This window comes from Adelges cooleyi, unplaced genomic scaffold (assembly GCF_023614345.1).
Source record: "Adelges cooleyi isolate 19-005CV unplaced genomic scaffold, UGA_ACOO_1.1 ACOO_flye_CR_arks_rails_tigmint_CR_PRNA_376, whole genome shotgun sequence".
Classification (NCBI taxonomy): domain Eukaryota; kingdom Metazoa; phylum Arthropoda; class Insecta; order Hemiptera; family Adelgidae; genus Adelges; species Adelges cooleyi.
This window is the reverse complement of record NW_026096053.1, coordinates 13,395,634-13,410,841: the sequence shown is the minus strand read 5'-3', so window position 1 is coordinate 13,410,841 and position 15,208 is coordinate 13,395,634. Positions and strand designations below refer to the sequence as shown.

Here is a 15,208-nt window from a genome sequence, read left to right as displayed (position 1 = left end):
ACAATTTTTTTAAGATTTTAAGTGTTTTTTGTTAAAATATACGCAATCTGCGAAAACACAGTTTTCCGGCTATTAAAAAAAAACTGTAGTGCCGAATTATTTTTCCGTTTAATATGTTATGGATACATATGAGTTCCAACTACTGGCAAATTTTCAACCCAAAGGTCTTAAAATTACGGCTAAAAACCCCGAAAAACAAAAAAACCTGTACCCCCCTAGGGGGGTGGGCATTGGGTTAAATTCAAATTTGATATAACTGACGTGCGCGGGCATACTAAATAAATATTTCTTATAAATTTCAACTCGATCCGACTGTTTTTCTCGAAGCTATAGCCAGTAAAAGTTCTAACTTAAAAACTCGTACGGTTTTTTTTTTGTTTTTTCAACTTACGCCTGTGAAGAGTTAAACTTTTTCAACTTTTACCCCCCCAAAGTACCAACTAGATGAAAATTGCGATTTATAGAGTTGCTATTCGAAGGAATTGGTCCAGTATTAAAGAAGTTACAGTGTATACAGATAAAAAAAAAACATACATCAGAGTAAAACCAATACCTTCTCGCTTTGCATCGAAGCTAAAACATTTTTCTGGATTTTTGTGAAAAAGGCATTAAAAGGGGTCAAATTATATGTTTTTGGGGTCGGTGATTACGAATTTGTTATCAGTTCTCAATTTTAATCAGCCAGAAAGAACTTAAGTAAAAAAAAAAAAAAATTGAACTTTGTGTCAACTTAAAGTCAAAAGTGTTACTTGAGCACAAAACTCAATAGTATCATTCTGCATAGATCTACATAAAATTGTTTTAATGATTTGATAACAATTTTTTTAAGATTTTAAGTGTTTTTTGTTAAAATATACGCAATCTGCGAAAACACAGTTTTCCGGCTATTAAAAAAAAACTGTAGTGCCGAATTATTTTTCCGTTTAATATGTTATGGATACATATGAGTTCCAACTACTGGCAAATTTTCAACCCAAAGGTCTTAAAATTACGGCTAAAAACCCCGAAAAACAAAAAAACCTGTACCCCCCCTAGGGGGGTGGGCATTGGGTTAAATTCAAATTTGATATAACTGACGTGCGCGGGCATACTAAATAAATATTTCTTATAAATTTCAACTCGATCCGACTGTTTTTCTCGAAGCTATAGCCAGTAAAAGTTCTAACTTAAAAACTCGTACGGTTTTTTTTTTGTTTTTTCAACTTACGCCTGTGAAGAGTTAAACTTTTTCAACTTTTACCCCCCAAAGTACCAACTAGATGAAAATTGCGATTTATAGAGTTGCTATTCGAAGGAATTGGTCCAGTATTAAAGAAGTTACAGTGTATACAGATAAAAAAAAAACATACATCAGAGTAAAACCAATACCTTCTCGCTTTGCATCGAAGCTAAAACATTTTTCTGGATTTTTGTGAAAAAGGCATTAAAAGGGGTCAAATTATATGTTTTTGGGGTCGGTGATTACGAATTTGTTATCAGTTCTCAATTTTAATCAGCCAGAAAGAACTTAAGTAAAAAAAAAAAAAAATTGAACTTTGTGTCAACTTAAAGTCAAAAGTGTTACTTGAGCACAAAACTCAATAGTATCATTCTGCATAGATCTACATAAAATTGTTTTAATGATTTGATAACAATTTTTTTAAGATTTTAAGTGTTTTTTGTTAAAATATACGCAATCTGCGAAAACACAGTTTTCCGGCTATTAAAAAAAAACTGTAGTGCCGAATTATTTTTCCGTTTAATATGTTATGGATACATATGAGTTCCAACTACTGGCAAATTTTCAACCCAAAGGTCTTAAAATTACGGCTAAAAACCCCGAAAAACAAAAAAACCTGTACCCCCCTAGGGGGGTGGGCATTGGGTTAAATTCAAATTTGATATAACTGACGTGCGCGGGCATACTAAATAAATATTTCTTATAAATTTCAACTCGATCCGACTGTTTTTCTCGAAGCTATAGCCAGTAAAAGTTCTAACTTAAAAACTCGTACGGTTTTTTTTTTTGTTTTTTCAACTTACGCCTGTGAAGAGTTAAACTTTTTCAACTTTTACCCCCCCAAAGTACCAACTAGATGAAAATTGCGATTTATAGAGTTGCTATTCGAAGGAATTGGTCCAGTATTAAAGAAGTTACAGTGTATACAGATAAAAAAAAAACATACATCAGAGTAAAACCAATACCTTCTCGCTTTGCATCGAAGCTAAAACATTTTTCTGGATTTTTGTGAAAAAGGCATTAAAAGGGGTCAAATTATATGTTTTTGGGGTCGGTGATTACGAATTTGTTATCAGTTCTCAATTTTAATCAGCCAGAAAGAACTTAAGTAAAAAAAAAAAAAAATTGAACTTTGTGTCAACTTAAAGTCAAAAGTGTTACTTGAGCACAAAACTCAATAGTATCATTCTGCATAGATCTACATAAAATTGTTTTAATGATTTGATAACAATTTTTTTAAGATTTTAAGTGTTTTTTGTTAAAATATACGCAATCTGCGAAAACACAGTTTTCCGGCTATTAAAAAAAAACTGTAGTGCCGAATTATTTTTCCGTTTAATATGTTATGGATACATATGAGTTCCAACTACTGGCAAATTTTCAACCCAAAGGTCTTAAAATTACGGCTAAAAACCCCGAAAAACAAAAAAACCTGTACCCCCCCTAGGGGGGTGGGCATTGGGTTAAATTCAAATTTGATATAACTGACGTGCGCGGGCATACTAAATAAATATTTCTTATAAATTTCAACTCGATCCGACTGTTTTTCTCGAAGCTATAGCCAGTAAAAGTTCTAACTTAAAAACTCGTACGGTTTTTTTTTTTGTTTTTTCAACTTACGCCTGTGAAGAGTTAAACTTTTTCAACTTTTACCCCCCAAAGTACCAACTAGATGAAAATTGCGATTTATAGAGTTGCTATTCGAAGGAATTGGTCCAGTATTAAAGAAGTTACAGTGTATACAGATAAAAAAAAAACATACATCAGAGTAAAACCAATACCTTCTCGCTTTGCATCGAAGCTAAAACATTTTTCTGGATTTTTGTGAAAAAGGCATTAAAAGGGGTCAAATTATATGTTTTTGGGGTCGGTGATTACGAATTTGTTATCAGTTCTCAATTTTAATCAGCCAGAAAGAACTTAAGTAAAAAAAAAAAAAAATTGAACTTTGTGTCAACTTAAAGTCAAAAGTGTTACTTGAGCACAAAACTCAATAGTATCATTCTGCATAGATCTACATAAAATTGTTTTAATGATTTGATAACAATTTTTTTAAGATTTTAAGTGTTTTTTGTTAAAATATACGCAATCTGCGAAAACACAGTTTTCCGGCTATTAAAAAAAAACTGTAGTGCCGAATTATTTTTCCGTTTAATATGTTATGGATACATATGAGTTCCAACTACTGGCAAATTTTCAACCCAAAGGTCTTAAAATTACGGCTAAAAACCCCGAAAAACAAAAAAACCTGTACCCCCCCTAGGGGGGTGGGCATTGGGTTAAATTCAAATTTGATATAACTGACGTGCGCGGGCATACTAAATAAATATTTCTTATAAATTTCAACTCGATCCGACTGTTTTTCTCGAAGCTATAGCCAGTAAAAGTTCTAACTTAAAAACTCGTACGGTTTTTTTTTTGTTTTTTCAACTTACGCCTGTGAAGAGTTAAACTTTTTCAACTTTTACCCCCCCAAAGTACCAACTAGATGAAAATTGCGATTTATAGAGTTGCTATTCGAAGGAATTGGTCCAGTATTAAAGAAGTTACAGTGTATACAGATAAAAAAAAAACATACATCAGAGTAAAACCAATACCTTCTCGCTTTGCATCGAAGCTAAAACATTTTTCTGGATTTTTGTGAAAAAGGCATTAAAAGGGGTCAAATTATATGTTTTTGGGGTCGGTGATTACGAATTTGTTATCAGTTCTCAATTTTAATCAGCCAGAAAGAACTTAAGTAAAAAAAAAAAAAAATTGAACTTTGTGTCAACTTAAAGTCAAAAGTGTTACTTGAGCACAAAACTCAATAGTATCATTCTGCATAGATCTACATAAAATTGTTTTAATGATTTGATAACAATTTTTTTAAGATTTTAAGTGTTTTTTGTTAAAATATACGCAATCTGCGAAAACACAGTTTTCCGGCTATTAAAAAAAAACTGTAGTGCCGAATTATTTTTCCGTTTAATATGTTATGGATACATATGAGTTCCAACTACTGGCAAATTTTCAACCCAAAGGTCTTAAAATTACGGCTAAAAACCCCGAAAAACAAAAAAACCTGTACCCCCCCTAGGGGGGTGGGCATTGGGTTAAATTCAAATTTGATATAACTGACGTGCGCGGGCATACTAAATAAATATTTCTTATAAATTTCAACTCGATCCGACTGTTTTTCTCGAAGCTATAGCCAGTAAAAGTTCTAACTTAAAAACTCGTACGTTTTTTTTTTTGTTTTTTCAACTTACGCCTGTGAAGAGTTAAACTTTTTCAACTTTTACCCCCCCAAAGTATCAACTAGATGAAAATTGCGATTTATAGAGTTGCTATTCGAAGGAATTGGTCCAGTATTAAAGAAGTTACAGTGTATACAGATAAAAAAAAAACATACATCAGAGTAAAACCAATACCTTCTCGCTTTGCATCGAAGCTAAAACATTTTTCTGGATTTTTGTGAAAAAGGCATTAAAAGGGGTCAAATTATATGTTTTTAGGGTCGGTGATTACGAATTTGTTATCAGTTCTCAATTTTAATCAGCCAGAAAGAACTTAAGTAAAAAAAAAAAAAAATTGAACTTTGTGTCAACTTAAAGTCAAAAGTGTTACTTGAGCACAAAACTCAATAGTATCATTCTGCATAGATCTACATAAAATTGTTTTAATGATTTGATAACAATTTTTTTAAGATTTTAAGTGTTTTTTGTTAAAATATACGCAATCTGCGAAAACACAGTTTTCCGGCTATTAAAAAAAAACTGTAGTGCCGAATTATTTTTCCGTTTAATATGTTATGGATACATATGAGTTCCAACTACTGGCAAATTTTCAACCCAAAGGTCTTAAAATTACGGCTAAAAACCCCGAAAAACAAAAAAACCTGTACCCCCCCTAGGGGGGTGGGCATTGGGTTAAATTCAAATTTGATATAACTGACGTGCGCGGGCATACTAAATAAATATTTCTTATAAATTTCAACTCGATCCGACTGTTTTTCTCGAAGCTATAGCCAGTAAAAGTTCTAACTTAAAAACTCGTACGGTTTTTTTTTTGTTTTTTCAACTTACGCCTGTGAAGAGTTAAACTTTTTCAACTTTTACCCCCCAAAGTACCAACTAGATGAAAATTGCGATTTATAGAGTTGCTATTCGAAGGAATTGGTCCAGTATTAAAGAAGTTACAGTGTATACAGATAAAAAAAAAACATACATCAGAGTAAAACCAATACCTTCTCGCTTTGCATCGAAGCTAAAACATTTTTCTGGATTTTTGTGAAAAAGGCATTAAAAGGGGTCAAATTATATGTTTTTGGGGTCGGTGATTACGAATTTGTTATCAGTTCTCAATTTTAATCAGCCAGAAAGAACTTAAGTAAAAAAAAAAAAAAATTGAACTTTGTGTCAACTTAAAGTCAAAAGTGTTACTTGAGCACAAAACTCAATAGTATCATTCTGCATAGATCTACATAAAATTGTTTTAATGATTTGATAACAATTTTTTTAAGATTTTAAGTGTTTTTTGTTAAAATATACGCAATCTGCGAAAACACAGTTTTCCGGCTATTAAAAAAAAACTGTAGTGCCGAATTATTTTTCCGTTTAATATGTTATGGATACATATGAGTTCCAACTACTGGCAAATTTTCAACCCAAAGGTCTTAAAATTACGGCTAAAAACCCCGAAAAACAAAAAAACCTGTACCCCCCCTAGGGGGGTGGGCATTGGGTTAAATTCAAATTTGATATAACTGACGTGCGCGGGCATACTAAATAAATATTTCTTATAAATTTCAACTCGATCCGACTGTTTTTCTCGAAGCTATAGCCAGTAAAAGTTCTAACTTAAAAACTCGTACGGTTTTTTTTTTGTTTTTTCAACTTACGCCTGTGAAGAGTTAAACTTTTTCAACTTTTACCCCCCAAAGTACCAACTAGATGAAAATTGCGATTTATAGAGTTGCTATTCGAAGGAATTGGTCCAGTATTAAAGAAGTTACAGTGTATACAGATAAAAAAAAAACATACATCAGAGTAAAACCAATACCTTCTCGCTTTGCATCGAAGCTAAAAAACAACTATTATTATGACAGGGGAAATCCAGAATCTTCAGAAATAATATGTACTTGCATTTTATAACTGTTCGACAGTGAAAGTTCAAAAGGCTTTATGACTTTTATAAATGTGATATTAAAACAAAATAATATAGGTTTATTTTAAAAGTGTATTTAAGAAAAATATGTCAAAGTGTACAATAATTAGCGCTAAAATGGGTCATTCAAAATTGACTTGAAGTATCAAATTTTTCAAGAATTTCAAAAATGAACTTTTCATAAGTTGTTGATATCGCTGCACAAGTATACTCTTAAGCCTATTCATTTTGTACATTTAAATAATTGTATCAACTGTACCATTTAGGTAAGATTGGGACGGGGACTGTTAAAGTCTAGATTTACAAAAAAAAAACAATAGATAATACTATTTTTAAATGTTTTCTTATTACAAAAAAAAAAAATGTATCTAAATAGTCATAACCTTTTCAGCGTTGGAGTCTAAATACACATCTAAAAATTGAATCTAAACAATAATATTAATAACTGTATATGACTATGATGACATTTTTTTGTGAAACATTATGTGCTCTAACTCTAACCCTATCTTAGCTAAGGTAAAATACCATTCTAACCAAACAACATTTTATTAAACTCAGTTTTATTTTTTATTGTTCCAATTAAATTTATTATAGAATTGAATTTAAATAAATATATAAAAAATATTTATAAAAATAAACGAATGACCCAATAAAACTCTATAATCTCTTTTCGGTATCTATAAAATATATACATATTATATTTATTTCCAATAATTTCAATATAATAAAAAAAACCAGCACATTCGAGTCGTTGCCCGTACCGGTTAGGCTAAGATAATAACTATATATTAACTAAAAGTAATAAAATCTGTCTTAAAAAAAGACTTCCACGCCATTTTGTAGCTGGTGTACAAATATCGAATATCAATACAACTCACCAGTTTTTAATAAGTAGGTATATTTTTGATAGAGAAGCGGTTGACTTATCTGACTTTGAAGACAATTTTAAAGAAAAAAAGGGGGGGGGGTTAATAATAAATTCCGACCGTGTCAATTTATTTACAGAATAATTTCTAAAAGGTTAAACGTGTTGGGTACAGTTTGTTCTCGACGAGTAAACGCCATTTTAGTGGTATTTTGGACCAAAAAAATGCTAGACAAAAGTTCGACTACTTAGGGTGGCTCGATATTTTTATTTTTTGTAAAGTGGTTAGAGTTTTTTTTAGCTACTTTACCGTGTTATATGTAGGAAGCCGATTTTCGTTTAAAAACGAAACTTTTAGGTGTAAATTTTTATTACACAAATTTTAGAGTTTGAAATAATTTTTTTTTTTACTATTATTAATACTGCTTTGGGCTAATAATTGCATGCCAGTTTATAGCTAACAGTCGACACGGTAGTTTTATAAGTTTATTAAGTATATAATTAGGGTTTTTTTTATATATATATATGCTGCTATACTAGTAATTTATTTTTCGGGTTCATTGCTACTCTAAACGGTTACAATTTTATACAATACATATATGTGTCTATCCACGTGCAGTCAATTTGCAGTTTACAACACTTTAAGTACCGCATAATTTGTTATTTAAAACATCTTACATAATTGTTGGACATGTTTTGTTAGATCTTTTTACAGGCGTGTCTCTACAAATCCGTGTAATCTAAAATCCTAATAACCTGATAAACATCCACTAGACCACAAGTGAACAACACACTACTAGAACTTAAAGTAAACTGGAAATAATTAATTACTGTGTAATTTATGCGCAAAGTTCAAGTAGGGATACAAATTGGTATTATAATATTGTGTTAAATTAAGATGGTGGTTTCGGTACAGGGTTCTTGAAATGATTTCTCAAGTTAAAAATAAGTGAACGTTGGAAACCATTTTTATTTTGCAGTATTGGCTGTTGCTGTAAAATTCTTCAGCTACTTCTGTTATGCATAATATTATCTGCTATGTTAGGAATAGTCTATTGTTACATTATATTTCTTAATTCTGCATATTATGCTTTGACTGCTCGTCTCTCTTTTATTCCAAAGTCAAGATCAATGTCGGAAATTCAAAATGAAAAAACTTACACTCCAAGGTGAGACAGATCACAGAAAATAATGTTTGTTTCTGATTGGCCCCATTATAACAATGCAAATTGATCTAAACGTTTTCTTTTTAGAGGTTCACCCACCCCCCAAATTAAATGCTTTCTTAGACCAACCTAGACGAGCTGCAGACGGTTTATATTATTTAAACCGGAATTCGCCTAATCCGTCCGTCTGGGACGCGGTTGTAATTAAAATCAAATCTATTTTAACACGTGTCGCTGCGTTATACCTTGTACTTAATAGGTTCCATATACATGTACAGGGTGATTGGTACTTGGTTAACTACGACCCAATTAATATCTTAGAAAACACATGTATACTACTTGATAGACTTTTTCAAATTATTTTTTTTTACACTTTTGTATAGTTACAATAGGTTGCCCAATTTTGATATAGTTATAATATTCAAAACGATTATACTATCATCAGTGCGTTGAAACCTCAAGTACTTGAGCTTTTAAGTCTTTGCTTTGGCGCAGACCCGGAAAAATCGAGTTGTGTTATCATAACGAAAATTAACAGCTGATTTATCTGATAAGGTAAGAGAGATAAGAGATAAGAGAGATAAGGGATAAGAGATATGTTTTAAATGAAAGCCCCACCGAATTTTGACTACTTAGAAAGGTCCACTTTCAATCCTGGTTGGTAGGTTATGTTTTCAAAAAGAACTCTATACAATTGCAATTGTTTTAAGACAAAAAAAAAAAAAAATTAGTGTCTTGTTCTTGAGTGTACCACCCTGTATAGATGGTACTATATAATATACTGTATATATTATATTATACCAAAGTGTGTCAGACGACAGATAATTCAAGGGTCGCGCCGGCTGTGGCGATAATGTGTCGTCTGACCTATATTATGTTCAAACACACACACACGGGGGATAGAACATACCTATAAGTATACTTGTGTATGCACGACAGTGTAATTATATAAGTGCGATGACGTCTGCCGAGTACACCTATACTACATACGTGCAGACGCTATTACACCGTACGAGATCTATATTATTAAGATCGAGGAAGCGCGCACTGGTTAAGTTTGCCCAACCAAACCTAACCAAACTAACTAATCAAACCAAACCTAAGCAACCTAACCTAACCTAACCTAACCTTTTTATTGATTATTTAAGGATTGTGATAAATTTTACCCCTTGTCCATAAAAGTTGTTTATTAAAAAAATCCAATACAATACATTTTATAGAGTGGATATCCCTTTACCTATGACCACTTGATATTTCATTCCATTTGAAAATAGTCCATTAAAAATTCATCATTAATAATATTAGTTCAGCTTGTTTACCCATTTTGTAAAATACTATTGATTCTAAAAACTATGTGACCATAAATGGGGAATGGCATTTTTACATTTTTTTTATCCAATCTATCAAATAATATCTAAACTTACACTTATTTTCGGAAAATGGGTTTTTTTTTAGATAAAAACTTTTTAGAGTGTTGAAATGTTGCCAGTTTTTTATTTTACGTACATAAGGAATGAAATTCAACCGAAAATTAAGCAGTTAACATATTATTTTTTTCCTTTAAATATGTTTCCAACCCTGAATGATGGTGTTGACTTGTCCTGCAATTTGGACTCTCTCGACAAGAGGTCCCCCTTTTCCCTTTCCTCCTCGCATATATTGATATCTGATATATTACATCTAATCAATGTAATTGTAAATATTTAAGTTAACTTAATTTTTGACTAAGTTTGTTTTATACGGTGCATAATGTTAACATTTTATAATTTGATACGACAATACATACATAGTGGTTTTTTTGTTGTGTAATAAACCAGTTTTTAAGACAAAATAATATGACAACAATTAGTTATCAATTACACGCGCGCGATTGTTTCGATTTATATTTAATAAGATGCAAGTATTACTTTCTTTGTAGTCGTTTTGTGGCCAGGTTGCATTTTTAGGTGTTCTTATATGTTATTCTTTTCAGGTACATAATGTGGCTTTTGTTTTGCCAAACGATTTTTAACATACGTCACAGCGTTTATGTAACTTTACAACCAGAACATGATATTATTTTTCACTTCCAACCGGTTGTTTATAATATAATTACTCGAATTTAACACAATAATAATAATAATATATTACAAGAAGTCCGCTTTGTAATTAATTTATGTCAAGCAATGTAGGCAATTGTTGTTGTTAAACGTTTTCCATAAAGTAATCTGTACACAATACATTCTATATTTGTATTTGATTTTAATATGCGTTTAAAATCAATTAAAAACAGCTTCTAACCTAATTTTCGAGGAAAAAAAATCAACAAACTTGGAAATAAAACATCATCAATATACGATGAAGTTTAAATTAAACTTGATCAAGCCTAATTCACGTTACATTGTTGTGGTTAATGTATATTCTCACTCGTACCGCATCATCATTTAAATAATAATAATATTTAATAAACTTATACACTTTACAACAGCTACTAATGTATATTGTCGAATTTAAATGTAGGATTGCGTTTATATATGATTAATGAGTTGGTAAAAATATACAACCAAACCCGTTTGTGGGTATAATAATTTTTATAAATCATAAATCTTATACCTACTATATACATTGTACAAGAATATATAATATCCAAAATTGGATTACAATGCACTTCAATTACTAGTGTTGATAGCACACGTGCGGCGTTCAAACGTTTATGTATATATATATATATATATTTAAATTAAACTCTATATTTCTTACTGGTGTCATATCATAATAATGTATATAATATTATGTTTTTTCACTAAAACTGTCACACGGCCATAAATTCATTTTGTATTGTTTCTTTTGGATTTCAAATTTTCACCTGTTGTACGTTTACCCAAACAACCCTTGTGACTGTTTCCAGGAGGGCGAGGCCCAGGGGTGTGGGAATTTCCATGAAAACTGCATTAAAACAATATGAAACGCCTTATCCTAATTGTGTACACTGAAGTTGTTCAAACAAAGTACAGCGTTGAAAAATATATTAGTAGCGGTGAAAAATATCAATTTAATATATGTATAACGTACATAATAAATCAACTATTTTGTTTTTACCTAACTGTAGTGGTAACCTAACCGTGGTGTAGAGCTAGTCCAACCCTGCTATTGGCACAAGCCAAGGGTTGACCTGAATACTCGACCGTTAAAGGAGAATTTTCAAGACATTCCCATTTATAATAACAGCTCATGTCATAAGCCAAATGAGCACAAATTTGTTCACTTTCAGTGTAATGAATTAATACAATACCTTTTACACTGTTACAGCCGGTATATGCTGGGCGTCCATGGGCAAGACCGGTCTGTGCAAGGATCTCATAGCAGAACGTGTGTCCAAAGAGACTTGTTGCGAACTTGGTGGAAGTTCGGTTTCCACGTCTTGGAGTCCGGCGGACTTGGACTCGGGAGCGCTGTTTTTCTGGAGAGTTTTGGGCGACGGCGTGCCTTGTACACGGTGCAAAGGTAAAGACAGAGAAAAATATTGTTAATTAATTGAAATCATGACAAAGTATACAAGTATAGTCGAATCGCTTGTTTGCGCCAACTATACAAAAATTTCAAATAAATTTTAACTTATATAGTTTCAGTATAGTTAAACTACGCTTAAGTTTTCAAGCACAGTCGGTGCAAACCAACAGCTAATGTAAACACTAATGTGTCAAAGTTAAACGTGTCAATAATAAATGTAGTCTGCTTGATTGGGCCAAAAATGGTACCGGCAAAGATTGTCTCCTCTCTCCCTTTCAGTTCCATATTCTGGTATATACATCTGGTCGCATCCTGGGCTTTGCTATTTTGATTTCTACCTGTAGACTGTTTACTGAATTCACAAAATCGTTTAGGATCGTGTGCCGGAGTGGAATGCGGTTCTGGAAAAACCTGTGTGATGCGATCGGGTTCTCCAAAATGCATTTGTTCGCCAAATTGTAAGCGACACGATGGACTTAGGGTAAAGGGCCCGGTCTGCGGCACGGACGGCGTGTCGTACAAGTCGTTATGCCGGTTGAAGAAGAGGTCGTGTAGAACCAGAGACCAGTCTCTAGTTGTGGACTACCACGGATTATGTCAAAGTAAGTAGCATCATGAGCTTTTGTAAAAAAAATAAATCAATACATTAGTACAAATTAAGACCAAAAAGCCAGACAAGATTTCGGCTACATAGGATGGTTCGATTTCAAATATGTTAAGAGATTAGAGTTCTTTGGCTACTTTATATGTTGTGTAGGGAGTCAATTTTCATTTTAAAAATTGTCTTTTTCTTGTAATTAAATATATTAAATTTGCAATTTTCTCCGTATTTAACCCGAATATTTTTACATGAACAAAGCAAAAAAATCAAAAATCTGTTTCCTACATAACCCAGTAAGGTTGCCAAAAAAGTTAAGAGTATCCACCACACTTCATGCAGATACATCAATACATGGATATGTCATAATAATTATATGACTATTTCCAATCTGTAATCTCCTTGCGATATATGATGACAGTATAGTCTTAATCATGTGTGTTAACATTTAACATTTCTCATAAATTAATTTCCGTGGTTCGCCAGTAAGTAAGTGGCGACCTAACAAATTAATTTTACTATCCTTATTTATATATTAGTTATATCCTTATATATCCTTGTATCCTTATATATTTTAATACATATGGATATATATTTATATCCATATATATTTTAATATATAATATATACAAGGTGTTCCAGCATGAAAGGTAAGTAATAGATGATTGGACATCTAGGAGACCCCCAAATAAGCCCCCCGTATTCATTTTTTCGATAATTAAAAAATTTAAAGTTTCGACAGTTAAGTAAAAAGATAATGACTTAAAAAAACAAAAAGTTATTCCATGTTATTCAGTGCAAAAAGCTAACCTTAAAAGAGGGGTCCCATCATTTTCAGTCTTTTTCAGCCCTTAACTCTTCTCTTATCATTTATTTCTTACCTCTAGTCTCTAATCGTTTATCTCTTACCAATTATCTCTTTTCTTTTATCTCTTATCAATTATGTCTTAGAATTTATCTTTTATCACTTATCATTTATTTCTGGTATCTAATCATTTTTCTCTTATCATTTTTTGAGTTAGGGGCCGAAAGGGACTGAAAATGATGTGACCCCTCTTTTAAGGTGAGCTTTTTGCACTGAATAACATGGAATAATTTTTTTTTTTAAGTCTTTATTTTTTTACTCAACTGTCGAAACCTTCAATTTTTTACTTATCAAAAAAATGAAAACGGGGGGCTTATTTGGAGGTGCCCCAGATGTTCAATCACCTATTACTTACCTTTCATGCTGTAACACCCTGTATATAATCTTTTATCTCTTATCTCTTATCTCTCATATCTTATCAGATAATTATTTATCAGTTCTTTCCTTGAAAACACAACCGCTAGATCGCGCCACACGCACAAATTCTCCTCGGTAACGTTCAGCGTAACGCGCGAATTTTCTTATTGACCCCCCGGGGGCCAAAAGACATAATATCCGTGTCAAAACTGCTTAACCCGAGTAGTAGAAATTTTGTCTAGCTTTTACGTCAAAAACGTCCGAAAACGTAGACCGCTTTAAAGCCCCTTAACATATTTTGTTAAACGATTGTCGTAGGCTTCTCATTAAATGCTATCCCATTTAATGGCAATAAATTAGGCAAAATCATAAAGTATTAAACCTACTGTTGTTTTCTCGTTGCAGACTCGTGTGACAAGGTGTCCTGCCCCGGAGGAAAATATTGTCTTCAGGACCAAAACTTGATGCCTCACTGTGTGAAATGCGCATCCTACTGTTCGCAGGGCTTATCTCCGTCCAAGTTGGTCTGCGGTTCTGACGGACGTACATACCAAAGCGCGTGCCATTTGCGCGAAGCCGCCTGTCGAATGGGCAAAGCCATTCCGATCGCTTACAAGGGCCGGTGCAAAAGTGAGTTCACAGTAATAAAAAATTACTTTGGCATCATAATCCATAAAAAATCGTTCCTATAAGAAAACATTAAGATGCAGCTGATGCTGTTGGCGAGACAAAAAACAAGGGCCGAAAGGACTACCAGGGTAAAGGGCATAGTCATAACTAAGGTGGCTTAGCCCTCTTTCTATGTCTGCCCTTCTAATAGCGCTCAAAGGCCACGTTGAAAATGTACCGTATTTCCCCTGTAAAATTCATAGTTAATTTTTTTTCACAAAAATCTGTAGGTTGGCGGTTCGATACGGTTGTTTAAAATGTCCGAATCCGATTCCAGCCAATATTCATTTTAAATGACCTCTAAAAGGATTGAGCGATATTTCTATAAAACGCTTCAGTTACCTACCTTTCTCTGTACCGATCAGTAGTGTAAGGTCCCTCTAACCGAAATAGATGTTCCGAGTTGTCTGTACTATGCGCTGAACGGTAGTTTATGTTGCTCTCTCTCTCTCATTTCCATATACACCCGAGTCGTTGCTCTCAACCCCATGCCGCCCCGCTTGTACGACGGTTTTTATGTAGGTCCGTAGGTAGGTAGGTAGAAGTTTTTAGTGCTACAAACACAATGTTTTTTTCGCCCAACATATATTATATTATATACTTTACTTTACCACCCGGCGACGGCGGCGGCGGCGGCGGCAGTTGGTCTCATTAGACCGTCTAGACGCTTCGCACTACAAAATCCGCCACGTTTTACAACCCATCAAAGTGCCAGCGTTTCAAAAGTACATTAAACAGTGTCCCGTCTCGACCGCTGTACCGCGAGCCACCCCCTTCCATCCCTTCATCCCTACCCCTAAAAATTATATTGTTATTATCCGTCTGCGAGAAG

The 15,208-nt window shown here is 32.9% G+C and overlaps 1 protein-coding gene across 4 annotated transcripts in view; it reads left to right on the top strand.

The window, feature by feature from the left end:
- Nucleotides 1-15,208, top strand: part of LOC126840963 (follistatin-A) — a 59,172-nt gene that overhangs the window by 40,553 nt on the left and 3,411 nt on the right. For all 4 annotated transcript variants that reach the window (XM_050577072.1, XM_050577071.1, XM_050577070.1 and 1 more), the window contains exons 3-5: nucleotides 11,687-11,881; nucleotides 12,262-12,489; nucleotides 14,113-14,337. In XM_050577072.1, the coding sequence (XP_050433029.1) occupies nucleotides 11,687-11,881; nucleotides 12,262-12,489; nucleotides 14,113-14,337 (648 nt within the window). The remainder of the gene's footprint in view (nucleotides 1-11,686; nucleotides 11,882-12,261; nucleotides 12,490-14,112; nucleotides 14,338-15,208) is intronic.